The 18,208-nt window shown below is 38.1% G+C and overlaps 1 protein-coding gene across 1 annotated transcript in view; it reads left to right on the top strand.

Annotated features, from left to right (window-relative positions):
• Nucleotides 1–17,146, top strand: part of LOC132698378 (BTB/POZ domain-containing protein Tiwaz) — a 35,421-nt gene extending 18,275 nt beyond the window's left edge. Inside the window, exons 3-7 of the mRNA XM_060664396.1 lie at nt 598–819; nt 14,216–14,421; nt 14,478–14,710; nt 16,496–16,592; nt 16,655–17,146. Of these exons, the coding sequence (XP_060520379.1) occupies nt 598–819; nt 14,216–14,421; nt 14,478–14,710; nt 16,496–16,592; nt 16,655–16,794 (898 nt within the window). The 3' untranslated portion in view covers nt 16,795–17,146. The remainder of the gene's footprint in view (nt 1–597; nt 820–14,215; nt 14,422–14,477; nt 14,711–16,495; nt 16,593–16,654) is intronic.
• Nucleotides 17,147–18,208: the final 1,062 nt, after the last annotated feature.

Below are 18,208 nucleotides of genomic sequence, written 5' to 3'. Positions count from 1 at the left end.
GCCTATTACTCATTTGATGACTTTTTTACCAATTTTAATAATGGTTAGCGCTTTCTCTGTTATGTCGCGGTAATTTGTAATTGTAATTATTCATATACACAATGTATAATTGTATACATATATGTATACAATTATACATATATTTATAATTGTAATTACACATATATGTAGATTTTGCTCAATGTTTTTGCTGGCTTTGTGTAAAACCGTAGGGTTGTTAACGTCAATAAATTGTTATTATTATCATAAAGTGGCGAAAATCATCCTGTTGGCTGCTTCAGAACTGAACTGGAACTGACTCGCATTCTATTCTGTACCTGGTTATATACTTCTCTGGGATGACTCTTTCTCATATTGGTAAGTCGCCTTTAACATTGTTTGGTTCCTTATAGATTTCTATGGATATTCTTATTTTCGCAGGTACAGAGCAGAATACGAGCCAGCCGGTTTCTAAATAGTATTACACTAAAATAATACGAATTTTTTTTTAGTTACTTCCCTTTTCTTTTGATTCTTTACCTTCTTTAAACAGTTTTTTTTTGTTTAACATTAACAAACATAAAGTTTGTATAACTTTATGTTTCTTTATATTCGCAGATTAATGTCACCGAGCAGTTCGCCTGCCACCTCGCCGACGATGTCAAACTCGTCGTCGCCGACTCCGCCCCTGCCGCCGTCGAGCGCCGCCGCCGCCGTGGCTGTCAGTTACGGCAAAATGGCGGGCATCCCATGCGTCGCGGCCGCTTCTCGGTACACGGCTCCGGTGCATATAGACGTGGGAGGCACCATTTACACCTCCTCCTTGGAAACGCTGACGAAGTAAGTCTTATCGTTTATTAAAAAAAAAACCTTAAGTTTTTGGTTGGCCAGGATGTATTTTGAGCAACAATAAAAGTTTTGTTTTGGTTAGAACATTTTGAGACCCAAAAATAGCGTCCAAGCGCTACAATTATAGAAAATGACATAAGTCTTTTTATTTAATGAGCCCAAAAATATAGTTTGCAGCGCCATCTTTTGGCATGTCTGTGAAGTACACCAGTGCGCATGCTCAGTAAAAATGTCGTTTTTCAAAGTAACTGATATCTCAGTGGGCAAAATGTGTTTCATTTCGGGGTTAACTAGAATTGCAACAAGTCTGAAACTAATATACCAGGTGTCCCAGATTCGCTTCTCTGTACAGAGATCTCCGCTACCATTATATCTACAGCAACGGTTAAATCATTGGAATGTTAGAGGAAACTTAGAAAACGGTTCAATTGACAACTGTCAAAATGTGACATTTTTGAGGCACTTTTGCAAGGCGAGTAAGATAGCGTGTCTCAATTATCACTTTCAACTTTTCTTATGGCCGCCATATTAGATTTTTTTGGGAAATATCGGCAAAAAACGAAAATGGCGCATTTCGTTGTCGTAAACCCGTCAGAATGTGACATTTTTGAGACACTTTTTCAAGACGAGTAAGATAGCGCGTCTCAATTTCGTTTTTCATTTCACTTTCAATTTTTCTTATCGGCGAGAAAATATGGGCAAAAAAACGAACATGGCGCATTTCATTTTTCGCCGGTAAATCCGAAACGGTTAAATTTACATCTGTCAAAATGTAACATTTTTTAAACACTTTTTGAAGACGAGTAAGATAGCGTGCCCCAACTTTCATTTATAATTTCACTTTCAATTTTTCTTCAACTAACCAAAACGGTTAAATTGACACCCGTCAAAATGACACATTTTTGAGACACTTCTTCAAGACGAGTAGGATAGCGTGTCTCAACTTTCATTTTCCATTTCATTTTGGGAAATTCGTAAAATTTCCAGTTCAGTGATGTCTCACAAGTGCACAAAAGATTTTATCTCACTTCGTAAAGTTAGGTTTTAATTATTTTATAAATAGGCCTTGATATATTGGTCACCTTTTTTCCACATTCAAAATTTTCCATGTTGGACCCTGAAACAAAGAGTTTTGAACACATTTAGAAACATTAACAGAAATACACTTGGTAGGGTTATATGAAAACCCACGATTTGCCAAAAATGTCACCATGCAAATGGACGTCATTACGCAAAATCAGAATTTACAATACATTACCTGTATATTGTTTCTGTCGCAATTTTCTTTTTCAATTTGTATCGAACTTGTAGGTTATTGAAGTGTTAGTAGATTATTCAAGTGTTATATTGAAAATTGAATGCGTTTATGCGTTTTTTTTATGTTACTTATTAATGTTAACCCTAAATAAAATAATTAAGACCTAACTTTTGGAACTGGAAATTTTAAGATCTTTCCAATATGGCGGCCATAATAAAAATCAAAGCTAAGGCGGGTTGCGAGGCAACGAATTAACAAAGTGTCTGAATAATATCACATTTTAACAGCTGTCAATTTAACAGTTTCGGTTAATTGCAGGATTAGCATGGTTGGCATGTTGAATGGACCTTCCCAAAAATTATTTTTTGCTCTTTTTTTCTCTTACTCTTATTTTCAGCGAGTGGTATATCAGGGAACAAGCAATGAATAGAGTTCCTTCCACTTATTAGCAATGTCGATAAAGTCTCTAGTGATTCTGGCAATATCAGTGATTCAGAGTAGTAAAATATTTTCAATACCATTCCTGATTGGCAGCAGAAATAATTCCAAAAGGACCAATTTATAAAAAATGGGATCGAAATTAATTTAAACAAATAGATATTAAGGAAACCAAACAACTAAAGAATCTTAATGACCCATCTCTCCATATATGTAAACTGAAGTATTACCAAACTATGGTGAACAATATCAACGCACCGTGAGAGTTTGATGCAGAAAAAAGCTAACCAAACTGGGTTTGTCTTTACCGAAATTCACTGTACTAATTTTAAAATCATTTTACTGCAAACATCCCAGAGAATAGGGAACGTTCAACAATTTTGGTAATACAACAATAAATAAATAACATGCGAAGAAATTCATTGTGATTCCCCCATTCCTCGTTTCAATTCTAAATAAATTTTGCTGACGATTGTGTTTTCTAATAGTCTTTTTAACCGCAATCGGAAACGGTAAATAAAACTCACCGAAGATAACAGCCCAGTTTATAATGATGACAGCTATTAAACGCTGGAACTAATTGTGGCACGGTTAGTACCGTCTTAATTCTACTTAAGTAAATTACCGGTAATTATGGTTAGTATAAAATTAACGAATTATTTCCTATTCTAATAAGATGGCGGTCGCACACTCTTGCACAGATGGGAAGCGGGTAATATAAATATTTTACCGGGCGTTTAGTAGTAACGTACCTCGCCGGTAATCCCCTATTATTCGAGGTTAACGCGCATCTGCGCTTTGCTATTTATAGAGCGTTTGCCCGTCTACTTTTCAATTGTTCGCAATTTATTGGTTTTGCAGAATTTTTAGAAAAGGTTATAGTGACGTCAGCACAGTTGTATTTTTTAGTTGTTTGTGTTTCTCAATTGTACTTTTAAAATATGTGTGAGCAGTTCAGGTTTGGTGACTTTATTGCCTGAAGTTTGAATGATTCCTATAAACCTTAAGAGTTTGGCTCTTGGTTATTGGCTTTGTAGGTAGAATTACTAACAAAAATTATAGTGACGTCATCGGTTCAAAAGCTTTCCAATTTGCAAGAAATGCAGAGCTAGTTTGTGAAACAGAACTAATTAATTGAGTCTAAGGGAAATAAACAATAACAAATGTGCCTTTTGGGTTATGTGGTCCATCGTGGCTACTACAGGTTATTACAGGAGTCCCAATGTATCACAATTGTATTTTTTAGTTGTTTTTGTGAACTCTACTTTTGAAATATGCGTGGTTTTGAATAAGGTCTATGATTCCGATAAACCTTAAGATTTTTTAAATAATTTGAATTCTGGTTGTTGGGTATGTAGGTAGAATTATTAGAAAACATTATAGTGACGTCATTGGTTCCAGCGCTTTCCAGTTTGTAGAAGCTGGAACAGAACTAATTAATTGCGTCTTAGGGAAACAAACAATATATTATTCACAAAATGTCGCTGTGGTACATTGGGCTTATATTTTAAAATCGCTTTTATATACACGTCGTTCCAAAAGTTGCAATCTATCAGAAATTGCTTTCATGTACGGGTCGTTCCAAAATTCCCAATGTATCAAATTTGTATTTTTTAATTGTATATTATAGTGTTTTTGAATTCTACCTTCAAAATATGTGTGGCTTTGAGGAAGGTCTATGATACCTATGATATGTCAAAACGTAACTAAATTTTAATTTTTCGAATACCCCAACGGTATTTAAGTTATATAAGGGAAATTTGCAGCCAAATAAATTTGATAAACGGCTATTTAACACGAGTTTGTTGTGGAACACTTTACACAATACTTTTTTGGTACAAGTGAGTGTCTAAAGAGTGTGTGTCTGAAGAAAACGGGTCGCAGAATAGACCTAAAAATATCAATGGCAGACACTTTATTTCAGCTGCCTATTTGGTCTGATTTTGCTGTAAAATCTATTTATTGGGTGATCTGTGAATTTAGTCACACTCAAAAACTAATTTTTAGAAAAATCTTCATTCGAACGAAATCCCACCGTAACAATGATCCGTGTTTTAACAATTACGCAAAATAATACTACCATAGCCTAAGGAAATTAGCCAAAAACTACCAAATAGCGTCAAAAACCGTAATTCCTTCCGTAAATGGGTTTTTGTTATTATAATTGTAAACAGAAAACAATTCTCCAACCCTTGTTCTACAAACAAGGTTACAATTCGAATTACAAAATAGTTACCTGATCATCAACATTTCACAGTAGAAAGGGCAATTCTATGAGCAGTTTTGGTTGGTTTACTGGTTGATTGCTTCCTGAAATTTGATTAAACGTAGGTCGCTTATATATTTATGTTGTTAACCAAAATAAATGGTTGCTGGCTGATTTTGAAATTTTTGCCGACTATAGTTCACTGATAAAGCAGTCATTTTGGCTGACCGAATACATTTTTCTGTCTACAAAAATAAGAATACTTTGCCAACTGGTGAAATAATACCGTCAACTATAAAAAATCCTGATTATAAAGTGCGTTCCTTAAGTTATCAATCACCACGTATTTTTGGACACTCCGTAGAAAATAGGAAGTTTGTATAATTTGTATATAAAATACGATTTATAGTCGCACTCTCAATATAATCATAAACATATCCCAGAGATAGTAAATTACAGGCATAGTTAATGACAGTATAATTTGAACTATACTCTGCTACAGTTAAAGATTCTAAACTGTGAACGTAAGACTCTCGTTAATACACTCCTTATTTAGAAATTTTGAATATATGGGTTTTTATTTTACTTTTACCACATTCTTGATATGCTAATCATGTTAAATGTCAACCTCTAGGCGATCGCTTCAATCGCCTCGATCTAAGTCGACTCCCAACCTTTAACTGTGTAACGAAATACGTCGATACGCAAATTAGTACCCATGGTATCGCGCGAATCAAAAAATACACTTCATCATAATCTTCCAATAGCAATGAGGCCGAAAGCAATCCCACACTTGCCACTGTCCTTCCTTACATTCAAAACATCACTGAACAATTGTCCAAAAATCTCTCAACATCTTTGGCCTGTCAAAACAAAATTCCATTTGAGATGCCAGGAGTTTACAGCATTCCATGCATATGCGGCAAAGAATTCATTGACGAGACTGTTGTATGTGTTACCCACCCCTGAAGATAGTCCAATACTAAGTTTTAGTTCCTTAAATAGAACCTAAAAAGTTTAGTAACTGTACCAAAGATGTTTTGGACAGTACACAATAAAACGTTTTACCACAAACCGAAACTCAATTTTACGTATTCGACGCGCGTTAAAACTAGAGTTTTAATCTTCTCCTGAAGATGCCAACTTGGTTTAGTTTCGGTTTGTGGTAAAACGCTTTATTGTGTGTTAGTACAGTGCCGCAGGTTCCAGTCAAGAGTTTGATTTTGGACAGTAGTTTATATGAACTTATATCGTTATTATGGGTCACAGAATACCTGGTTAAAAAATTGACGTCTAATCTCGGGACACCCTGTATTCTAGGTCTATGTTCAAATAACTACTTTTAGAATTCTCTGGGAAGCTGAATTTACCAAAGAATATTGCCGTGAAAATAATTTTTATTATGCCTTTCTTTTGCTCAGACAATTAACCTATTATTATCCTTTACTGGTAGTAACACTTGTACGGCTTGTGTCAATTTTCTTTCTTTCATTATACGGTGCGACGGTTTAAAATTCTAACCAACTGTGATTTTAATACTCTCTTTCGCAAACGCACAGACTATAACCCACCTCGTACGTGAATTTTTTCAGCCTGTGGAACGTTTAGAGCGTTTCGCGATATATCTGCGGATTGTCATCGGGTCGGGCATAAATCAGAACGAAAACTTGAAGCTTCGCAACCTGGAGGCTCGACGATAAAAACGGGGCACTGAATATATCGATGCAAAAGCGACGCCCGCGGTCCAACTAATTGAACATTCACGAGAGTTGCGAATGCCTCGCGATAAAGGCACATACACACGCGTATGCCTCAGCCTCGCAACTTCTAATTATTGGCAATGAATTCTGACGCGTTTTTTGCGCCCTCGGTTTAACCGCCCCCGGGCGGCGGGTTATCGTTATGGCGGCTCGCAACAATATGAATCCAGACGCCAAGCAATTTTTGCATGTACGTCTTGTACATCCTCGATTGAATAATTATTTTGGAGTCGTCTGACGTAATTTGTTGTCATTTAGACAAGAAACGAGTGGGGTGGGAGTGTTGCCTAAATATAAATGGTTGCTATGGCAACCACGGAAGGTGAGAGAAAATAATTCCCCTGACGGGCAATGAAATATTGGCGTGTGACATTATAATGTAACAATATTAATTTAATTGTTCTCAATTTTATTTCTATTTATTAATTTATATTATATTTTCCATTGTTTAATTGGAAAGCAGAGGAAATTTCATAATTACCGATAAAACAGAAATGCGTCGTAGTCAATGAAGTAGAGTTGATTTTGACTAAGTTTATGATTGATTTTGATTTTCTGATTGACTTTTTATCTTCATAAAGTAAATTGCCCTGGGTTAGTGTTTATAATTAATTTGCAGGATGAGTTACATCAATGAATTATACATAAGTATAATAATAGTAATAATAGTAATAATATTTTTCTCTTTTATAAAGATAACCAAATAACATTTTATACAGAGGGACTGCTTATAAATTGTTTACTAATACTGTACCATTTTGTGAACAGAACAGATGTTATTGAAAATAAGGTTGATATAAAACAATACAGTTTATTTGCGGCATAGGCTCTAGGCAAACCAAATATGAGAAGAAAAAATATTTGTTCTAACTTTTGATAAGAAATAAACAGTATCGGATAAAAGTGAGCAACATCTTCGATGAAATGGACCATTTACTCCCCTCACTCCGTCAGAATTAAAAATTTTGTCACTATTTTCGTCCAGCCTCGAACTGTGCAGTTCAAATGTCGTTGGCTCAAATGTTAAAAAAAAAATTAAATCTCCTATCCCTCGAAAATGTAGTTTTCCTGGGCCTTCCTGGTTCTGTTATTTTCTCTACAAGCGCTCTTTCATCACAATTCACAAAACACTCTATATTGGTAAACTAAACTGCTTAGAAATGGCAATCTTAGACTCTCCTTCAAAATAGACGTTTATTTATTTTGATTTCAACGCTTGCTAGTTTAATTTTAAATTTATCATGAAAGTTGCTTTACTGTATGTGAATAAACCAAGAGAATGTCGTGGCTGTATGTTTGGTATATTTTCTTTTCTGATCCTATTTACAAATCCTCTGGATTCCTCCTGCGTCCCGGTTAAGATTGTTTGGTTGCCCATAGATTTCTATAGACACTAGGATGTTCATCATCGAATAAGATTTGACGATCGCTTTCGTGGCTCTTTCATGTTCTTTGAACCTAGTTGATATTTTTCGTGCTGTCTCTCCAATGTAGTCTTTCTGTAAACTTCTGGTATCTCAAACGGAATTTGTCTTTGATGGATCGAAGATGTTGACAGAATTTTGGACAACCCAGAGAGGAGAGCAGACTCAAGGTGTGGATTCAGTGACTCGGATTGATATAGTTTGACCGAAAAAAAAAATCCGAGAATGTATAGAAATCTATAAGCAATCAACCTTAATCGTGACTCAGGTCACCAATATGCCCTTCCTTTATATCCTTCCCCCTGAAACAGTGTATAAGCAAATACCGAGTAGAATACGAGCCAGTTTCAGTTTAACTCTGAAGAACCCAACAGGATGATTGGTGAAACGTCAACATCCGATCCAGAAGGAATCCAGAAGCTTTGTAAACAGTGGACCACCTGACCAGGTTTCTGGTATCGTTTATTTTTTTGCAGCTTTACAATTGTTTACTATACTATCTTATAGTAGTATAAAACATCAACATAAATGATGACCAGATCCAATTTATTTATCGAAAACGGCATTATTATATCTCGTTACACGATTCCACTCAACGGGGCCATCTTTGGTCCGATTTTCACAGAATGGCACAATAAAAGGGCAAGTCGTAACCGTCGCCAAACCTAGCGTCGAGGTTCCTCCCCACCCCTTCTGACCGAACCGCTTCCTTTTCGTCGTTCGAAGCTACGTTAGTGAAAGCGTTAAAAATATTCTCCAACTCCCTCTCGCAAGCCTCAAGCTGATCGTTAACCGATACCTTCAACAACGCCTTCTGACGTCCCACCTGCAGGATTTGATTCTGCAACACGTCGTACTCTTCCGCGATTTCCTTTCTCGACTTATCCAGAACTTCCTGCAGCTCACGCAGTAGTCGTGAGCGTTCGCTTTCCAAATTCAGCATCAGAAACCGCAGATCTTCGTACTGCTTGAAGTACTGCTCGTCGTCGACGTTTTCCGACTGTGACGTCTGGGAATTATCTTCGGCCGACGCTTCGCGTATCACCGTCAGCATTTCATCCTTTTTCCTCTCAACGTTTAAAATCTTCCTCTGAAGCTTCGCTCTTTGCCTCATTAACTCCCCCTCTTTGGCAGCGGGATCCTTTTCGAGTTGGAGTATACTCCTCAGCCACTCCGTGTCCTCTCCTTTACGGTGAGTCAATAAAAACTTTATTTCCGCATGTTCCCTTTGCACGTGTTCAACCTCGTCTGCCAGAACCTGGCAAAGCTCCTCGACGGCCTTTATTTTCCCTGCGACATCGCGCGATTCATCCGACAAGTCCTTTTTCAGGTTTTCCTTCTCTTCGTCGACCGTCTCGATGATTTGCCTTACGAACCGCAGCTCTTCTACGCTGGCAGTCGAGTTCAGCACCACGTCGCGAGCTTTCTCTAGCAACTTCTCGAACTTGCGGTTTTGAACCTGCAAAGTGCGTATCCTGCGCTTGGTTTCCGGTATCGCGTCCCTGATTTCCATCGCATCGTGAAAATTTTTAATTTAATTTCGAAGCGTCACGTCGTCATCGCAAAAGTCAAAATCCGCCGTCAAAAATGTCCGAGGTGCTCGCGAAAACGATAAAGAGCCTCGCAAACCAGAACCTGAAGCTGAGAAATCTGCTCGATTCGACGCTCGAGCTCGTCGGCGATGACGTCGCGCAAATCGCGAGGCTGGAAAACGAATCGAAGTGTTTAAAAATGGCCGTCGAAGAGTTGGAGAGTCAGAAACTGCAACTGCGAGAGGAATTGGAATCGTATCTGGTCGAGCAGAATTCGGAATGTTCCGAGCAAACGCTCGCCAACGCTCTGGAGCACATCCAGACGGACTGCCTCGCGATCGAGCGGTTAAAAGTCGAAGACGAACAGTTGCTGAAAGAAAAGGGAAAACTGATCGAGGAAATCGCTTTGCTGAAAGAAGCGGTCGAGCAGGACAGCGAACTCGCGGAGACGCGATCCAGACTGGAGCACGAACTAGCGATATCGGAACGTCAGGGTACCTCACTTAGTTGCAGCGAGATCGTCGATCGGATGGCCGGGGTGAAGAATTTGAAGAGCAAATTGCTGAACGAGTTGGAAAAATCAAAGGCGTCGCTTCCTCTGTCCGTACCGACCGAGAACGCGGTGATCGAGGTGAAGATATCGAGCTTGGAAAGGCGAAGGGACGTTCTCTTGCAAGAGCTCAGATCTATTTTGCTCCGGTCCGCGCAGGAGGTGAGTAAACTGCACAGCGTCACCCGAGACGGTCGGCTGAAATACCTGATCGACGAAATGGAGATTCGGAAGGCCGTGTTAATAGTGAACATGATGAATCTAAAGGAATCGAGCTCTGGTGTTCCCGACGAGACCCATTTGGAGCAATCACTAGATGAAAGTCCTGCTAATCATTTAGAAGGGGCTAAGCTAACTCTTGCCACGGTTTCCGAGGAGAAAGAGGAAATGGGTCACCTCCGCGCAGAGCAAAAAGTGTTGAGTGAAGAAATCCTGGAACCACAGGGCAATACCGTGCCACAAGAAGATGAAAATGTAGCCCCTCAAATTAAGGAAGAAGCCAAGAGTGGTTTGTTGGGTAACGAGGAAGAAATAATGACGGTTAAGATAGACGAGTTGGAATTGGAAAATCAGCGGATTAAATTCGAATTGGATGGTATTCTGGGGGAGATCCGGATCGCGGAAAATGTACGCCACGAGGAGAGCGGTGCCCTTTTCCACGGAGATTAATTTTTTAAAAAGAATTTTGTTTAACAACAGATATCGTCGTAGTCTGCGAAGTGAATAGACTGATTTGTTTAGCTATCTGCATTGTTAACCATAATAAATTGGCGACAGTTACCTATTTTTATCATAATCATATTAATTCTCAATTACAGATAATACTTTAAACAAAAACAAAAAAAAATACATCCCTTCACTGTCTTCAGAATCCGAACTAAATTGAAAGACGTCTTCCTTTTAATCGTTATCGTCCTCTTCGGTACCAATTACAAATGGCACCATCTCTGGAGCATCACAAATCTGTATTGCCTTCCAAGTTCTTGGATTTTCCATTCTGTAATTTTGCCTGTGCTATGAAGATGCTTCATTTATCGCTTTTCCCACATATTGATCGTATTTCCTCTTACACTCAGACCATCCCATTTCAGTAGCATTAATCTGACAATGGTATGGAGGAAGTCTAGTATATATAGTATATATAGCCTATAGATTTCACATATTCATCCAGGTAGAATTTTTTTTCGATGTTTTAACACTGAGCCATATTTCATCATTTCATGCTCTCACTGGGAAGTTAATGTTCTTTTCTTTCCATCATCCAATCAACCTCTGCTTGGTCCTTGATTTTCTTAGAATATCCTCTAAAAAGCGTACGTGCATTGTCCATCACTATCAAATTTTTTGGAGGAAGATTTGGTAATAACTGATTTATTCATATTCCCAAGATAATCTACAATATATCGAAGACCTTCACTAGTTTTTTTAGAACTTGGAGACATAAACATGACCCACGTTTCGTCAACAAATACAGTTAAATTTATAGTCACAACAAATCAATGTCAATTTTGACGAATATTTTCTGCCAGACACGTAACCAAAACTGGCAATGACAGGTGTAAAGTAACGACAATGATTTTTTCATTTTTTTTATGCAGTCTGGCATTTAATGTAATAATGTTGCGTAATGTTTATAATTGACAGTGGTACTAGTTTCTTTAAAATCTATCAAAAAAATTCCTTCACAATCCGAAAACATCATGGACATCACCTTTTTTGTTGACTGGCAGACTCTGAATTTTCTTTCGATAGAGGGCCATAATAGAGAACCATAGTTTCATCTCCCGTTACAGTAGTTTCTATCACAGGTTTCGGTTCCGACCCACAGAGTTCCAAAAAAGACCGCGCACACTCGACACGTCGTTGTTTGTAAATAGCCGAAAGGTTTTTAGAAACCCGTCTTGCACTAACCTTATGCATACCTAAATGATCATGCAGGATTCGACGAACACTTGTATCAGAAAGCTTAGTAATTTCCGAGGTTTCTTTGACGTCGATCACTCAATACCACCTCTTCCACAATCGCAACAATATCTTCCGTTATGATCTCCACTGTTCGACTAGTTCTTGAATCATCTTCAAGGGACTGCTGCCCCATTCGGAAACGTTTTGTCCATTTTTTCACTACAAAATACGAAGGAGAACTTTGGCCGTACACACCATCCAACCTTTCTTTAATAATTTTAGGTGGTAACCCTTCTTTTGTCAAAAACTTTATGACTGCTTTATACTCAATTTGCGTTATTTGCGACATTTTTTCGGACAGGTCTTATTTAAAATGCTGTCAATAAAAAACTATTTGACGCAAGACTTCATTTTTTTTTCCGCAGCCTGCTAAGATATATATGTAAAAGAAGACAAAGTTTTATCGTGATACTGGAGCTGCGTTTATGTCAGGCCGGGAAATTTTGGCGCTAACCTCGTAATTCTCAAGAAAGTTCAAATTCTGGGCATAATGATTATATTGCACAATTCATGTTTACGTTCTGCAGTTCAGACTCGTTTAGTTGCATCTGGAAAAGAGTTATTCTGTCTAGGTAAAAAATGCTGCTTTCCAAATTCGCTGTCCCATCAATTAGGCTACAAAACACTCTTTCGACATATTTTCTCACTTTTCTTGAATGAATAGATAGGGAATTATGGACTACCATTATCATTATTATTCCCAATTAAATTTCAATATCGATCAACAACTTTTTTTACGTTTTATTTTTTAATTTAAAAACTGCTAGGTTCAAGAACCATTAAAAAATTGTAATTTTGATTTTAGTAATGGGTGTTTTTTTTCGATGTGTAGAATTTTAAGTTGGCATTACTGTTCAAGATGGCGACCGATTTAACAGCTGTCAAGTGATTTATTCTCAGTTTGGTTTGGCAATTCATCATGAAATAGTGCAATTTTATTTCGTAAATAATGGTTCTGTGCGTATCGCGCACTACGTCAATTTTATCTTCGACAAAATCGTCCATCAGAGCAGTTAATTCGATTAACCATGGAACGTTTTCGCACCACGTTTACACTTATTGATAACTCGCATCCCCAGAGACGCCGTACGGTGCGTACAGAAGAGAACGTAGAACTGTAGAGCGTAGCATTGGGGAAGACCAGAATGAGTCCATCCGCCATCGAGCACAGGAATTAGATCTTTGTCCAACCACTTTATGGAAGATTTTGCTGAAGGATCTTGGTTTACGTGCTTACAAAATCCAACTCGTACAAGAATTGAAGCCAACCCGTCATCAAGTAAGGCGTAGATTCGTCGGCTGGACCCAAAACGAGATTGCCGTTGTTCCCGATTTTCATAAGCGAATTTTGTTTAGCGATGAAGCGCAATTCTGGTTGAATGGCTACGTCAACAAACAAAACTGCCGCATTTGGAGCGAAGCTAATCCTCAAGTGTATGTCGAAACACCGTTACATCCAGAAAAACTGACTGTTTAATGCGCTTTATGGACTGGTGGAATCATTGGTCCGTACTTCTTCAAAAACGATTGATGGCCAGAACGTTTCAGTCAATGGTGATCGGTATAGAGCTATGATTACTAACTCTTTCATTCCTGAATTGAATAACCGTGATGTCCAGGAGATGTGGTTTCAACAAGACGGCGCAACATGTCACACAGCTCGTGCCACAATCGATTTATTGAAAGACACGTTTGGTGACCGCCTAATTTCACGTTTTGGATCTGTGAATTGGCCTCCAAGATCTTGTGATTTAACACCTCTAGACTACTTTCTGTGGGGCTATGTAAAGTCATCGGATAAGCCACAAACGCTTGACCATTTGGAAGACAACATTCGCCGTGTTATGGCCGATATACGGCCACAAATGTTGGAAAAAGTCATCGAAAATTGGATGTCCAGATTGGACTACATCCGCGACAGCCAGAAATCATATTTAAAATGTAATGCCACAAGATTATCTTTCGGATAAATAAAATTCATGTCAATCGAATAATCCATGGTGGTTTTATTGCAACTTAAAGTTCTATACATCGAAAAAAAACACCCCTTATTATTGAATTACTTTTTACGTTTTAATTTAATTAATTTAATAAGCCGATTTATTACAAATATTTTTTTCTAAATTTATGTTTCACGTTATTTCCAACGAAGAAGGTCTACCAACATTTATTAAACAAATTTTATTTTCACTTTGGCGAGTAATTTACTCTTACGTCGATAGAGTGCGCCACTGATTCTGAACTATCGTTGCAGATTTCCAGAATCCAGACTCGCCAAACTCTTCAACGGAAGCATACCTATAGTCCTGGACTCGCTGAAACAACACTACTTCATCGACCGAGACGGGGGGATGTTCAGGCACATTTTAAACTTTATGCGCAACTCGAAGCTTTTAATACCCGAGAACTTCCAAGACCTCGACTTGTTGCTCGAAGAGGCGCGGTACTTCGACATTCCTCGTAAGTATATTCGAAATTCTCCAAAGCGACGCAATTAATAGCTCGACCGTTATCAGCGATGATCAGACAACTGGAGCAGATGAAGAAAGATCGAACCAAGAACGGTATCGTTGCTGCTGCTACTGGTAAGGGGTTGCACACGGCCAGTGGTCGGTACCACGGAGGTAGTTTGGATCGACCTTTGAGGCATTCGTCCGGTCAAGAGTTGTACGAGTGCGTAGCTCTGCACGTCAGTCCGGATCTAGGGGAGAGGATTATGCTATCCGGGGATAGATCCTTATTGGATGAGGTAAAGTCTGTTCATAGATACAAGAAAGTGACTGATACGAATTAAGGAAAAACCCGGGCAAGCTGCAAGAATGAAATATGGCAGTACAGGTCCGTGCTTAGAATTATTTGGGATTTTGTTAGGAAGTTGCTTTTTTCTATAAGTATCTTCAAAATAAAGATTATGCTGACTAAGAAACTCTTGTAATAGCTCTTTTTTGCTGTGATGTGCTATGATAACCAAGCAATTCTCTTCCCCTGGCTGGGCGTCTATTTGGAAGAAGAGAATGGTTTACCCAATTTTCAAAAAGGTCACTCGTCATGTCCTGATGATAGTCTTATGAGCAGTATTTAATGTTTTTTGCTGAAAGTGGCAACAGTGTAAAATGAATTGCCTTTTTTATCAGATACGGGTACATTCAAAATACAGTTCGATGAAAAATGTTGTCATCCTGTCCTGTCACCCTGTACTCTGATACATCGTATACATTTCCCTGCGACTCCAAATTGTGCATTAAAGTGTGTTATTGGCTTCTTGTTTGGAAAATCGATGAAATCGAATTTTCGAAAGTATCTGCGCTCATATAAAAATTTTATATCTCGGTAACGGTAGGTCCTCTAGGATCGCCGTTGGTACAGAAATGATCACCGTCGAAAAAATTTTTTTTTTATCTGTCCGTTCTTCGTTCTCCGTTCTCGTCTTTTGGTTTTTCCTGAATAACTTTCGAACCGTTGGAGCTACAAAATTGAAATTTTCCTCCTTTTTAACCCTCCACGAGGCACATAAGCTTATAAGAAATGGTCCTGAGCCGACTCCGGTATCCATCTTTTTTTCGCGATTTTCGACCGTTTTTTGGACCTTGCTATGAAACGCGATAAGTGTCCGAAATTTGAAGTAATCGACTACATATATTTATCACATATATGCAGCTTTGCCCCGTTACGGAACCTATTGAAAATGGGGGGCGGGGGGTCGGAAAGTATTCTAAAAAAATAAAAAATCGCCCTTGCAAGGGTCTACAAAAAACATCATTTTTCAAAAACTGCTTACGAGACCAAAAAAATTCTTGAACCAGAAGAAGCAGAAGATACGGCTCTATAAACTTTTATTCGTGACAGTTTTTCAAAAATATACAGGGTGCGCCGCAAATTCAAAAAAACTGAAAAATGGATCTCCCTATTATTGAACATTGGTTATAACTGAAAGACTATGATTCAGATCTCACTTTCTTTTATATTGCGACATAGCCCGGATATATAGAAAAACTTTTGTATTTAAGGTTTCCACCTATTATACAGGGTGTTCCCGATATTCCGTGCTAAATGAGAAATGTGTGAAATGTTATTTCGGGGGCTGCCAAGACGCGATGACGTCATTGATTATTACGTCGCACTGCATGGTTTCAGAAAAAGCTTATTTTCTCGAAAACCGTTTACTATTTTCAAAAAATTCTTGAACCAGGACGCGTGGAAAATCCAGGGCTATATACAGGGTGGTCAAAAAATCTAAAATATCCTAAAAATTTCCGTTTTTGTGGGTAAATTATTGGTGATAAATGAAACCCCGTTAAAGATGAGATAATTTTCTTTGAACAGTATCGTAAACCGTGTCGTGAGAGAGTTTCAGGTTTCGTCAATTATACAGGGCGCGAGATATTTGAAAAAATATCATTCGACGACGCTATTATTTGGGCAAATTTTAATATTTACCGATGTTTGCTGTAACGTTTAAGTTCGACGAGATGTCATGTCGATTTTGTCATGACCATTTATCGTGTGCTGGATTATAGTTCATTCATAATTTTAGGTGTTCCCCGAGACGAACCAAGCGGTCATGGACGCCAGGACCGGAGCGGCCTGGAATCAGCAAGACGCACATCACGTGATTCGATTTCCCTTGAACGGTAGCCATTTTCCTTTGCACGGGAAGCGAGTAGTGAATAATTTTTGGCACGTCACGTTTCAGGTTATTGCAAACTAAACTCGATGCAGGTGATCACGAGACTTTTGAACGCGGGATTCAAAATAGCGGCCAGCAACGGGGGCGGGGTCGAGGGCCAACAATTCTCGGAGTACCTGTTCGTGAGGAAAATCCTGCCCGGGTGAAATCTCGCCGCATTCGGCGCCGAAGATTTTGATTAATTAGTATTTCGCACCGACAACCGTATACTTAGGGCACAAATTTGAAAAGAGAAAATAGAATCCACGGACTGTGTGAACTTTTAGACCGGTTTGTTTTGTACATAAAACTTTTGTACATTCCTACGCTATAGTGACGAATCATGGGATCTAGCAAACTGAATTCGGTGATCTCGATCTAGATCTGGCAATTGGCTGTGATCCGAGTAAAAAAAAAATAAGCGCAAGTCGACGACATGGCGGATCGTACTTATTTTGTAAAATACATTACGTTAAGTATAACAATAATTATTTAAAAATAAAAATATTAATAATTGTCTGCTATTTGTTTTTTATTTCTAGGCAAGAAAACATTATGTTATATTTCATAACGACGATAAATTGATTGAAGAACTAACTTAAACTACTGAGTAAGGAATCATGTTATTCCCATTGGACCAAGATTTAATAAGTTTTAAAAACAATTAGTGTAAAAAATTAGCAGTGGATTAGTAAAAGTGGATAAATAGAATGCCCTGCAAGATATCCAAATAGTACTCCACTGGATTTTTTCCCCTGGGGATATTTAAAATCTCTGTAGTATTCTGCGTTGTGTCTTGTACAGATGGGCCTTTATTAGATATAATACTACGTACTCTTCGCGTCAACTCGTCTTCTTTACTTAGACTTAAGTATTCTGCTTTGGCCATATTCACTTTCATTTCCTCTAAATTATAGCAAAGAATAATGTTGATAAGTAATGTTCACCAACCTTAATTCCCACACCTGATCATTTATGTCTCCATGTTTTTTGTATAAAAATTTTAAACAAGAAGAAAGGCAACATCCCTGTTTAAGACCCTTTTGGGTCTTAACTACACCCTGTGGATTCTTGTACATCTTGTGAAGACCTCTAATATTTTTATTTGTGTCTAAAAGTGTTGAGGGTACCGTGCCGTAGACTTTCTCAAGATGAGTAGTGAGGTTATGAGCAGCGTTTTTCAATAATTTTGTTGAAGAGTATATATATATATCGTCTTTACAGCACCTTCCTGCTCAGAAGCCTCTCTGTTTTTCAATGTCCCGGTACTCCGGTTCAATACGCTTCTGACCATACAACCTTCCTACCGAGTTAGTGTAATTCCCACATACTTTTCTGTCTACTTTCTTGGATGGAGCTAATGGCTCTATCGCTCTATTCCTCTATCTCTCTATCGCTCAGTGGCGTGCAAAAGAGCATCGCCTGCCCTTTCGTTTATTCAAGACAAACATAAATTGAAAATCTATTTATCTAACAACGCTCATTCATTACCACATACCTATTTAAAATGACCTACATATTTTTATTTTTCTAAATAGTAAGTTAGTATAGTCTTTATTACGGTTGCAAAGCTGGAAACAT

The sequence above is a fragment of the Cylas formicarius genome, unplaced genomic scaffold (assembly GCF_029955315.1).
Source record: "Cylas formicarius isolate icCylForm1 unplaced genomic scaffold, icCylForm1.1 PGA_scaffold_2__14_contigs__length_35257938, whole genome shotgun sequence".
In the NCBI taxonomy this organism is placed as follows: Eukaryota; Metazoa; Arthropoda; class Insecta; order Coleoptera; family Brentidae; genus Cylas; species Cylas formicarius.
The sequence above is the reverse complement of the archived record's forward strand: the minus strand, read 5'-3'. Positions and strand labels throughout refer to the sequence as shown.